At 57.6% G+C, this 12,292-nt stretch overlaps 1 protein-coding gene across 2 annotated transcripts in view; it reads right to left on the bottom strand.

Moving 5' to 3' along the window:
• The window catches only part of atrnl1b (attractin-like 1b), a 1,392,850-nt gene that overhangs the window by 1,241,316 nt on the left and 139,242 nt on the right, over window positions 1–12,292 (bottom strand). For both annotated transcript variants that reach the window (XM_072479459.1, XM_072479460.1), the window contains exon 4: window positions 12,032–12,160. In XM_072479459.1, coding sequence (XP_072335560.1) covers window positions 12,032–12,160 — 129 coding nt within the window. The remainder of the gene's footprint in view (window positions 1–12,031; window positions 12,161–12,292) is intronic.

The following is a 12,292-nucleotide window of genomic DNA, read 5'->3' as shown; positions in this document are numbered from 1 at the left end:
TTTCACATTTATATTGTCCCTGTTTATCTGAAGTCACAGAAAATGTAGAAAATGTAAGAGAATATGGTGTAGAGGGTAATAGAGCATGGATAAAGGAATAGTTAGTGAATAGGAAGCAGAGAGCAGACATAAATGGATTTTTTTTCTGGTTGACAAGCTGTAACCAGTGGTGCAGAGGGCTTAACTATTTAAAATTTACATCAGGTTTGGCCAAGGTAGGGTATAAGGGGCCAGATGTGGCCCACAAAGCCCATCTATGTGGCCCCCCGAAATAATTTAGGCTAACTAGTAAGTGCGCGCTCGTTTGAGTGCATGTGTGTTTTAGTACACATGCGCTGGAGTGCATGCGTGTGAGTGTGCACCACGTGAGTGCACATCACTTGTGAGTGTTCTGTGAAAGTGTGTGCATGTGAGTGTGCAAGTGCAAGCATGTGAGTGTGCGATTGCACGCAAGTGCATATGTGTATATGTGTGAGTGTGCGTGTGTGAATGCAAGCATATGAGCATGCGTGTGCAAGTGCACACATATGAGTGTGCGTGCGAGTGTATATGTGTGTGAGCGTGTGTAAGTGAGTGAGTGAGTGCAAGTGACTGAGTATGTGCGAGAGAGAGACTGAGTGAGTGGGTATGGAACTGAGTGAATGTGTTGGTGTGGGAGTGGGTAGGGGAGTGTGTCGGCGTGTGGGAGTGAATGGCTGAATGAGTGGGAGCGAATGAGTGAGTGACTTTGGTGAGTGGAGGTGTTTGTAAGAGTCTGCTTTATGTCCAGTCTCAGTTTCTCACTAACTCACTCACTGCCGCACACCAACACATACATGCAGGTACACACACTGGGCGGGATTCTGCGGGAATCGGCGAGGCGGGTAACTCCGGTGCGAAGGAGTGGCGTGAACCACTCCGACGTCGGGCCGCCCCAAAGGTGCGGAACCCTCCGCACCTTCAGGGGCTAGGCTGGTGCCGGAGTGGTTTGGGCCGCGCCGGCCGGCGGGAAGGGGCTTCGCGACACGCCAACCGGCGCCGAAGGGCCTCCGCCGGCCAGCGCGAGTTGGCGCATGCGTGGGAGCACCAGCGTGTGCTGGCATCATCCCAGCGCATGCGCAGGGAGGGTTCATCTCCGCGACGGCCATCGCGGAGGACCACAGCGGCCGACGCGGAAGAATAGATTGCCCCCACGGCACAGGCCCGCACGCGGATCGGTGGGTCCCGGTGGCGGGCCAGGCCACCGTGGGGGCACCTCCCGGGACCAGATCCCCCCCCACCCCCGGGGGCCCCGGAGGCCGCCCGCGCTGCCAGGTCCCGCCAGCAAATACCTGGTGTAACATATGCCGGCGGGACTGGCCAAAAACGGGCGGCCACTCGGCCCATCACGGGCCAGTGAATCGACGGGGGGGGGGGGGGCCGCTGCCAACGGCCGCCGACACGCACGGAGCGATTCCCGCCCCAGCCAAATCCCCGGCGCCAGAGAATTCAGCAGCCAGCGGGGGCGGGATTCACGCAGCCCCCCGGCGATTCTCCGACCCGGCCGGGTGTCAGAGAATCCCGCCCACTGACTCTCCAAAATTCTAGCAAATTTTGTCATTTACACTTTTTTAACTCAATAGTTTATTGCTATGACATTGATTTACATGTTCTACAATTGTTTCTTTTGTTAAAAACCTCAACTTTTTCTGAAATTCAATTTATTGTTTTGCCAACCCTCATCTTTCTAAGATTTGCTCATCGGCCCTTGGATAAGAAACATATGCAAATGTCACCAGACCAAAATGTTTGGACAAGTCTGAATTACATCAATGACTTGGATGAGGAACTAAATATATGGGAACTAAATTTACCCATAACAGTAAGTAGGAAAGTAAGTTGTCAATAGGAGGTACAGATTTACAAAGGTATCTAGACAGATGAAGTGAGTCGACAAAAGTTTGGCTGATGGAGTATAACATGGGAAAATGTGAACTTTTCCACTTTGGCAAGAAAAAGTGCATATGCTAGAGGGAGCTGGATCAAAGAACAAAGAACAAAGAAAAGTACAGCACAGGAACAGCCCCTTCGGCCCTCCAAGCCCATGTTGGCCATGCTGCCCGCCTGAACTAAAATCTTCTACACTTCCGGGTCCATATCCCTCTATTCCCATCCTATTCATGTATTTGTCACTTAAATTTCACTATCATCCCTGCTTCCACCACCTCCTCCGGCAGCGGGTTCCAGGCACCCACTACCCTCTGTGTAAAAAACTTGCCTCGTACATCTCCTCTAAACCTTGCCCCTCACACCTTAAACCTATGCCCTCTAGTAATTGACCGCTCTACCCTGGGAAAAAGCCTCTGACTATCCACTCTGTCTATGACGCTCATAATTTTGTCGACCTCTATCAGGTCGCCCCTCAACCTCCGTCGTTCCAGTGAGAACAAACCGGGTTTATTCAACCGCTCCTCATAGCTAATGCCTCCATATCAGGCAACATCCTGGTAAATCTTTTCTGCACCCTCTCTAAAGCCTCCACATCCTTCTGGTAGTGTGGCGACCAGAATTGAACACTATACTCCAAGTGTGGCCCAACCAAGGTTCTATACAGCTGCAACAGGACTTGCCAATTCTTATACTCAATGCCCCGGCCAATGAAGGCAAGCATGCCGTATGCCTTCTTTTTTTTTTAAATAATATTTTATTGAAAATTTTTGGTCAACCAACACAGTACATTGTGCATCCTTTACACAACATTGTAACAATACAGATAATAATGACCTTTTTTAAATTTAAACAAAAACAACAACAAATAAATAAATATTAAATAACAAAAAATAAAAAATAAAAACTAGCCCTAATTGGCAACTGCCTTGTCTCAGGCCACCCCCCCCCCCCATCCCCCCCCATCCCTCCCCCCCCCCCCCAAGCCCTGGGCCGCTGCTGCTGCCTTCTTTGTTCTCCCCTATCTATCTTTCCGCAAGATATTCGACGAACGGTTGCCACCGCCTAGTAAACCCTTGAGCCGACCCCCTTAGGACGAACTTAATCCGCTCTAACTTTATGAACCCCGCCATATCATTTATCCAGGTCTCCACCCCCGGGGGCTTGGCTTCTTTCCACATTAGCAATATTCTGCGCCGGGCTACTAGGGACGCAAAGGCCAAAACATCGGCCTCTTTCGCCTCCTGCACTCCCGGCTCTTGTGCAACCCCAAATATAGCCAACCCCCAGCTTGGTTCGACCCGGACTCCTACTACTTTCGAAAGCACCTTTGTCACCCCCATCCAAAACCCCTGTAGTGCCGGGCATGACCAAAACATATGGGTATGATTCGCTGGGCTTCTCGAGCACCTCGCACACCTATCCTCTACCCCAAAAAATTTACTGAGCCGTGTTCCAGTCATATGTGCCCTGTGTAATACCTTAAACTGAATCAGGCTTAGCCTGGCAATACCTTAAACTGAATCAGGCTTAGCCTGGCGCCGTATGCCTTCTTGACTACCTTCTCCACCTGTGTGGCCCCTTTCAGTGACCTGTGGATCTGTATATCTAGATCTCTCTGACTTTCAATACTCTTGCGGGTTCTACCATTCACTGTATATTCCCTACCTGCATTAGACCTTCCAAAATGCATCACCTCACATTTGTCCGGATTAAACTCTCTGCCATCTCACCGCCCAAGTCTCCAAACAATCTAAATCCTGCTGTATACTCTGACAGTCCTCATCGCTATCCACACTTCCACCAATCTTTGTGTCGTCTGCAAACTTACTAATCAGACCAGTTACATTTTCCTCCAAATCATTTATACATACTACGAACAGCAACGGTCCCAGCACTGATCTCTGCGGAATACTACTAGTCACAGCCCTCCAATTAGAAAAGCACCCTTCCATTGCCACTCTCTGCCTTCTGTGACCTAGCCAGTTCTGTATCCACCTTGCCAGCTCACCCCTGATCCCATGTGTCTTCACCTTTTGTACCAGTCTACAATGAGAGGCCTTGTCAAAGGCCTACTGAAGTCCATATAGACAACATCCACTGCCCTACCTGCATCAATCATCTTTGTGACCTCTTTGAAAAACTCTATCAAGTTAGTGAGACACGACCTCCCCTTCACAAAACCATGCTGCCTCTCACTAATACGTCCATTTGCTTCCAAATGGGAGTAGATCCTGTCTCGAAGAATTCTCTCCAGTAATTTCCCTACCACTGACATAAGGTTCAACGGCCTGTAGTTCCCTGGATTATCCTTGCTACCTTTCTTAAACAATGGAACAACATTGGCTATTCTCCAGTCCTCCGGGACATCACCTGAATTCAGTGAGGATCCAAAGGTTTCTGTCAATGCCTCAGCAATTTCCTCTCTAGCCTCCTTCAGTATTCTGGGGTAGATCCCATCAGGCCCTGAGGACTTACCTACCTTAATATTTTTCAAGACGCACAACACCTTGGGCGAAATTCTCCGTGATCGGCGCAAAGTCCGCCGATCGGCCCAAAAAACGGCGCAAATCCAACTTGCGTCACGTCGGAAAAATGGGTCGAATGTCTCCGGCCCGAAATGGGCTAGCAGCGACGTAACGGGAACCACGCTTGCGCACGTGGTTCATGCCGTGCAACGTCATACGCGCCGCACGGCGTGACAGCTCATAAGGCCGCGCTGCTCCCCCCCACCCGACCGGAACACCCGACCGGAACACCCGACTGGATGGCTGGCCGCCGCTCAGCCCCGAGGTTCGAGTCACGGGATGTGGAGGTGCTCCTGGACGCAGTGGAGCAGAGGAGGGACGTCCTGTATCCCGGACACGGCCGCAGAGTTGCCCCACGCCACAGCCGGCGTCTGTGGAGGGAAGTGGCAGAGGCCGTCACCGCTGTGGCCCTGACACCACGGACAGGCACCCAGTGCCACAAGAAGGTGAACGACCTCGTCAGAGCAGGCAGGGTGAGCCTCCCCATATCCCCCCACCCCATATCCCCCCTCCCTAATATCCCCCCTCCCCATATCCCCCATATCCCCCCTCCCCATATCCCCCCTCCCCCATATCCCCTCCCCCATAATCCCCCTCCCCCATAATCCCCCTCCCCATAATCCCCCTTCCCCATAATCCCCCCTCCCCCATATCCCCCCTCCCCCATATCCCCCCTCCCCATATCCCCCTCCCCCATATCCCCCCTCCCCCATATCCCCCCTCCCCAATCCACCATATCCCCCTCCCCAATATCCCCCCTCCCCCATATCCCCCCTCCCCCATATCCCCCCTCCCCATATCCCCCCTCCCCATATCCCACCTCCATATCCCCCTCCCCATATCTCCCCTCCCCCATATCCCCCCTCCCCCATATCCCCAAGTGAATCCAGCCCTAACCTTAAACTCTGCAATGCACGCGCAACCGATGGCGTGCATTCATATACCTGCCTAACAGTGTGCCTTTTACCCCTGCCACCCCCCCCCCCCCACCACAGGAGAAGCGCGCACACAACAATAGGGAGCATGTGAGGACTGGAGGAGGCCCCGCTGATGAGAGGCCACTGACCAAACACGTGGAAAGGGCCCTGGAACTGGCTGGCGGACCTGAGGACCGGGAGGTTGCTGATGCAGAGGTCGGGGCGTACTAGCAAGTGAGCCACCGACAGCCCGTCCCCATATCCCCCCTCCCCTATATCCCCCTCCCCATATCACCTGATCACTGCCTGATGTCTAACCATGCATGCGTCATTGTGTATCGCAGAACCAAACGTCCAGTCACCCATCCCCGCAGATGCAGACGGCCCGCAGGATGCCCCTCGGAGGCCACGGGAGACAGAGAGACCCGGACCCTCCAGCATGCGACGCCCGCAGGATGCCCCTCGGAGGCCACGGGAGACAGAGAGACCCGGAACCTCCAGTGGGCGACGCCCGCAGGATGCCCCTCGGAGGCCACTGGAGACAGAGAGACCCGGACCCTCCAGCAAGCGACGCCCGCAGGATTACCCTCGCACATCATGGGAGACGGAGAGACCTGGAGCAACAGGGAGACGACACCGCCGTCACATGCGGGAGCGACCACCCAGCGACGAGGGGGGCAGTCACAGGCCCCCGTCACATCCGAGCCAGGACACCACTACCCAGGACACCACTACCCAGGACACCACTACACAGGACACCACGACCCAGGACACCACTACCCGGGACAGCACTGCCCAGGACACCCCTAACCGGGACAGCACTACCCAGGAAGACAAAATACCGGACAGTGACTCAGAGTGGATGGGTGGAGACGAACCCCCAGCCCAAAGTGTCATGGACTCAGAGTGGGACGAAGAGCACGACACAACGCCACTGCTGTCACCAACACCCTCCACCATCGCAGAAACACTCACCTCGGTTGGGCACTTTAGTGATGAGGCGTCTGCTACACTCACTGGTGCGCACAACACAGCCGTCCCGGTACAGCAGGTGGAGGTAGGTGCAGCAGAGGGGCCGAGCGGTCGGAGGGCAGCCCAGCCCAAGCGAACATCTGCCGCCCAGATGGATCCCGGGTTCCTGGAGTTACCACACCCACACATAGATCCGATGCAACCACTGACCCGGAGACGAGCGAATAGGGTGACGGCCGGCTTGCGGCGGCTGCAGTCGCAGGTGGAGGAGTCCACCCGCGTCCAGGAGCTGGGAGTGGTGCCGGTCATGCGTGCCACCCAGGCCGACACTGCAAGGGTGGCGTCCGCGGTGGAGGCAATGGGTGCGATGGTGTCAGACATGGGGAACGGTTTGCGAGGCCTGGGGCTATCCGTGCAGGCGGCGTCTGTGGCCCAGGACATGGCGGCCCTCTCACAGGAGGCCATGAGCCAGTGCCAGCGCCAGATGGCAGAGGCGCTCAACACCATAGCCCAGTCTCAACAGGCCATAGCCCAGTCTCAGCAGGCCATGGCCCAGTCTCAGCAGGCCACGGCCCAGTCTCTGCAGGCCATCGCTGAGGGCATCGGCGCCAGTGGCCATGTGCGAGCCGGCGTCGCACTGTCACAGACAGGGTTTGCCAACCCCCTGGGCTCCATGGCTGCAAACCTGCAGACCCCTGCCGATACCAGCACGGGCCTCCAGGACTGGCAGCGCCAGATGTCGGGGGGGCGTTGGATGGCCAGTCCGTTCGCATCCCCCACCCATGTAGAGGCCTGGGGGCCATCGGGCACCCCGAGGGAGGAGGAGGTGGTGTGGTCCGTCCTGGCTCCCCATGTAGGGGAGGTCCCGGAACACCGCGACACCTCGGACTCCCCCCCTTCCGCCCCAGGTGCATCGGGTGGGCAACGGGCAGGACAGGCTGGCAGCTCGCCATCCCAGTCGCCCGGGCCGCAGCCTGGCCCATCTAGGCCAGGACGCACCAGGAAACGGCCGCCAAAGGGATCCAGTGTCAGAGGGCAGGAATCACAGGAGTCCACCTCCAGTTCTGCTGTACCGTCTGGGGAACCACGTAGACGTAGTCAAAGGGCCCGTAAGGCCAAACAATTAGACACTGAGTAAGTTGGCACGGGTGCAGGGCACAGATGAGTTTTAGGGGCGAGGGCACGTGCATGAACTCCTTTGGTTATTAAAGTCAATGTTACACCTACAGAAGCTGCCTTTGTGCTCTGTCCAAAGCGTGCGGGGGTGTCATGTACGTTGAGCGCATGTGTGTGTGTGAGGGGTGGTGTTACCTCAGCCCCAGGTGAGTCTGCCCCGTTTCCCCTGGGCCGCCATCAACATCCCCCCGGGCAGAGGACGGGACCGTGCGCTGCAGTGTCACAGCCGCATGCAGGGATGGTCCGGGTGGATGGTGGTACTGTGGCCATGGGTCAGACGTAGTCCAACGATGTGGAGCCAGCAGCTCACCGCAGGGCGGGTTGTCATCATCCTCCATGGCCTGCAATAGACACGCGTCCACCCGCAACTGTGTGAGCCGGCCCGTTGTGCCGCAGGTGGATCGGCAATGGGGGGGGGGGTGGTGTGCATGCGGGTGGGGTTGGGGAGGGGGGTGAGGGTGCTGGGTGGGTGGATGGGTGGGGGGTGTGGGTGGTCGGCTGTTGCCATGGTGTGCGGTCTGTGGCCATACAACCCGATTCCCACGACCATCTAGTCAGTGAAGCGGGCAGCTATCAGTCTGTCCCGTGCCCGCTGGACCAGCGGGGTAACGGTGGACAGCCACCCGCCTGTGTCTACCCCGTCTGCCCTGAACATTACCCCCATCCCCCTCAGCTGGGGAGGACTGCGCCTCTTCCTGCTGCTCCACCACTCCGCCCTCCTCTGCCTGCGGCACATCGCCCCTCTGCTGGGCTATGTTGTGCAGGACGCAGCACACCACAATGATGCGGCCGACCCTATCTGACCGATACTGGAGGGCGACCCCAGAGAGGTCCAGGCACCTGAAACGCATCTTCAGCACGCCAAAGCACCTCTCTATCACTCCCCTTGTCACTACATGGGCATCATTGTAGCGGTTCTCCGCCTCATTGCGTGGCCTCCGTATAGGCGTCATCAGCCACGATCGCAATGGGTAGCCCCTGTCGCCCAGCAACCATCCCCTCAGCCAGGGATGGCATCCCTCGTACATGCCGGGGATGGATGACCGCGACAACACGTATGAGTCGTGTACACTGCCTGGGTAACGGGCGCAGGGAAGCAGATGTAGCGGTGCGCCATGGCATATAGGGCATCTGTCACTGCCCGGATGCACCGATGTCTGCGATATGCCGGACAGGTCCCCACTCGGTGCTTGGAATGACCCCGCTGCATAAAGGTTCAGGGCCACCGCAACCTTGACGGACACGGGGAGAGGGTGTCCCCCGCCAGTGCCACGCGGTGACAGGTGTGCCAGCAGGTGGCAGATGTGTGCCACGGTTTCCCTCCTCATCCGGAGTCTCCTCCTGCATTCCCGGTCCATGAGGTCCTGGTATGACTGCCGGGGCCGGTACACACGGGGTGCCCTCGGGTGCCTCCGTTGCCGTGGGGCCGCGACGTCCTCCTCCCCCTCCTCGTCCTGTCGGTCAGGTGTCCCTCCAGCCTGGGCGGCTGCCGCCAGTCCCTCTGCGGCAGCCTGCGCCGCCTCTCTGGCACGCTCCTCCTCCTCCTCCTCATCCAGGGCAACATAGACATTAGCGGCTGCCGCCACGGCGGCCAACATCGCTGGATGATCGGAAAACATGATGGCCTGGTGGGGGGAGGGCAACGACGACATGTCATCATTGCCCATATCCCCTCCTCCCCCCAGCCAGGTGGCATGGACCGCATGGGTCCAACTGTTGGAGGCTGGCACCTGGCCAGGTGGACCAACTCACTTGCCCTCGCATCCCCCTCCCCGGCACGGACCCCCCATCCCCCTCCCCGGCACGGACCCCCCCCAACCTCCTCCCCGGCACGGACCTCCCCCAACCTCCTCCCCGGCACGGACCCCCCCCAACCTCCTCCCCGGCACGGACCCCAACCTCCTCCCCGGCACGGACCCCCCCAACCTCCTCCCCGGTACGGACCCCACCAACCTCCTCCCCGGCACGGACCCCCCATCCCCCACCCCGGCACGGACCCCCCCCAACTTCCTCCCCGGCACAGACCCCCCCAACCTCCTCCCCGGCACGGACCCCCCCAACCTCCTCCCCGGCACGGACCCCCCATCCCCCTCCCCGGCACGGACCCCCCCAACCTCCTCCCCGGCACGGACCCCAACCTCCTCCCCGGCACGGACCGCCCCATCCCCCTCCCCGGCACGGACCCCCACAAACTCCTCCCCGGCACGGACCCCCCCAACCTCCTCCCCGGCACGGACCCCAACCTCCTCCCCGGCACGGACCCCCCATCCCCCTCCCCGGCACGGACCCCCCCAAACCTCCTCCCCGGCACAGACACCCCCAACCTTCTCCCCGGCACGGACCCCCCATTCCCCACCCCGGCACGGACCCCCCCCAACCTCCTCCCCGGCACGGACCCCCCCAACCTCCTCCCCGGCACGGACCCCAACCTCCTCCCCGGCACGGACCCCCCCAACTTCCTCCCCGGCATGGACCCCCCCAACCTCCTCCCCGGCACGGACCCCCCCAACCTCCTCCCCGGCACGGACCCCAACCTCCTCCCCGGCACGGACCCCCCATGCCCCTCCCCGGCACGGACCCCCCCCAACCTCCTCCCCGGCACGGACCCCCCCAACCTCCTGCCCGCACGGACCCCAACCTCCTCCCCGGCACGGACCCCCCATCCCCCACCCCGGCACGGACCCCCCCCAACCTACTCCCCGGCACGGACCCCCCCAACCTCCTCCCCGGCATGGACCCCAACCTCCTCCCCGGCACGGACCCGCCATCCCCCTCCCCGGCACGGACCCCCCCCCAACCTCCTCCCCGGCACGGACCCCCCCAACCTCCTCCCCGGCACGGACCCCCCATCCCCCACCCCGGCACGGACCCCCCCCCCCCCCCACCTCCTCCCCGGCACAGACCCCCCAACCTCCTCCCCGGCACGGACCCCAACCTCCTCCCCGGCACGGACCCCCCATCCCCCTCCCCAGCACGGACCCCCCTCCCGGCACTCCCCCGGAGCCCAGCCCACTCTAACCACCCCCCCCCCGCCGCACACACACACACACAACCCGAGACACACCTCTCCTCACACATTCAGACTGCGGCCACGCCATCGCCTGCCCAGAGCCAACCCCCCAGGGTCACGCCGATGAAAAGGAGGTTTAATTTACGTCGACGTGAACGGTCATCACGTCGACGGAACTTCAGCCCATCCGGAAGGGAGAATATCGGCAGGCCGAAAATCGGCTGCCTTGCGCAGACCCGTGCCATTCTCCAACGGCAGCGGCGCCATTATCGCCCTGCCGACTTTTCTCCCTTTGGAGACTTCGGCAACCGGCGGGGGCGGGATTCACGGCGGCCAACGGCCATTCTCCGACCCTCTGGGGGGTCGGAGAATGACGCCCCTTGTCTTTTTGGATCTCAATGTGACCCAGGCTATCTACACACCCTTCTCCAGCCTCAACATCAACCAATTCCTTCTTTGGTGAATAGGTATATTAATCACAAAACATTAGTGTGCAGGTACAGCAAGCGATAAGGAAAGCATGGAATGTTGGCATTTGTTGTAAGGGGAATGGAAAATGAAAGTAGGCCAGTATTACTGCTGCTATACAGGGCATTGGTGAGCCCACAGAGCCAACTTGATTCACTCCATGTGATATCAAGAAACAGCTGAAGGCACAGGATTGAAACGGCTATGGGCCCTGACAACATTCTGACAATAGTACTGAAGACTTGAGCTCCAGAACTAGCCGCGTTCTAGCTAAGAACCAGCCAAGATGTTCCAGTACAACTACAACACTAGCATCCACCCAATAATGTGGAAAATTACCTAGATACGTACTGTCCACAAAAAGGACAAATTGGACCCTGTCAAAGGTGTCATTGACTGTGTTATCAAGCGGCACTTGCTTAACAATAATCTGCTCGCTGACGCTCAATTAGGGTTCCAATAGGAGCACGCGGCTCCTGACCTCATTACAACCCTGGTCCAAACATGGACAAAAAAGCTGAATCCAGAGGTGAGCGGATAGTGACTGCTCTTGTCACAGAGGCAGTATTTGACCAAAAGTGACACTGAGGAGCCCTAGCAAAAGTAGAGCCAATGTGAATCGAGTTGTGGGGGGTGGGCGGGGGGGGCGGGAACGACAGACATACTCTCCACGAGTTGGTGCTATTCTGGATCAAAATCCTGCAAATCCCTCCTTACAGCTTTCTGAGTGTTTCTACAATACATGGACTGCAGCAGTTCAAGTCGGCAGCACACCACCATCTTCTCAAGGGCATTTAGGAATGGGCAATAAATACTGACCTAGCCTGAAATGCCCTCATCCCAAGAAAGAATTTTAAAAACATCTGGAATACGGTGTACAGTTTTGGTCCCCTTACAGAAAAAAATATTTAATTGCTTTAAATCAGTTCAGAGAAGGTTCACTTGACTCATTCCTGGGATAAAGGGCTTATCTTTTGAACAAACTCCCAAGTCCTATATTCCTTTGTAAAACAAAACGTGCTCAAGTATAATTGCAGTATATTAATTGTACTTACGAATAAAATATATTGAATCCAGTTAAGTTATAAGCAGCATCACTAAAAAAGTGCAGCAATGCATAGCCAGATGTGGTTACTACTTCAGGTATAGTCTCATTCCCATGTACCTCTGGAACTATTAGACCACTGTGGGATAAATCAAAAAGAAAGTATCAACATCAAGATCAACATGAAATAATAGCACTATAATTTAATAACATATTCACACACTAAAGCATGGTAAAGGCTCAACACTGGAACTTTGATCTTAGATATCAG

Source organism: Scyliorhinus torazame, chromosome 16 (assembly GCF_047496885.1).
Source record: "Scyliorhinus torazame isolate Kashiwa2021f chromosome 16, sScyTor2.1, whole genome shotgun sequence".
Classification (NCBI taxonomy): Eukaryota; Metazoa; Chordata; class Chondrichthyes; order Carcharhiniformes; family Scyliorhinidae; genus Scyliorhinus; species Scyliorhinus torazame.
This window is presented reverse-complemented; position numbering and strand designations above follow the sequence as displayed.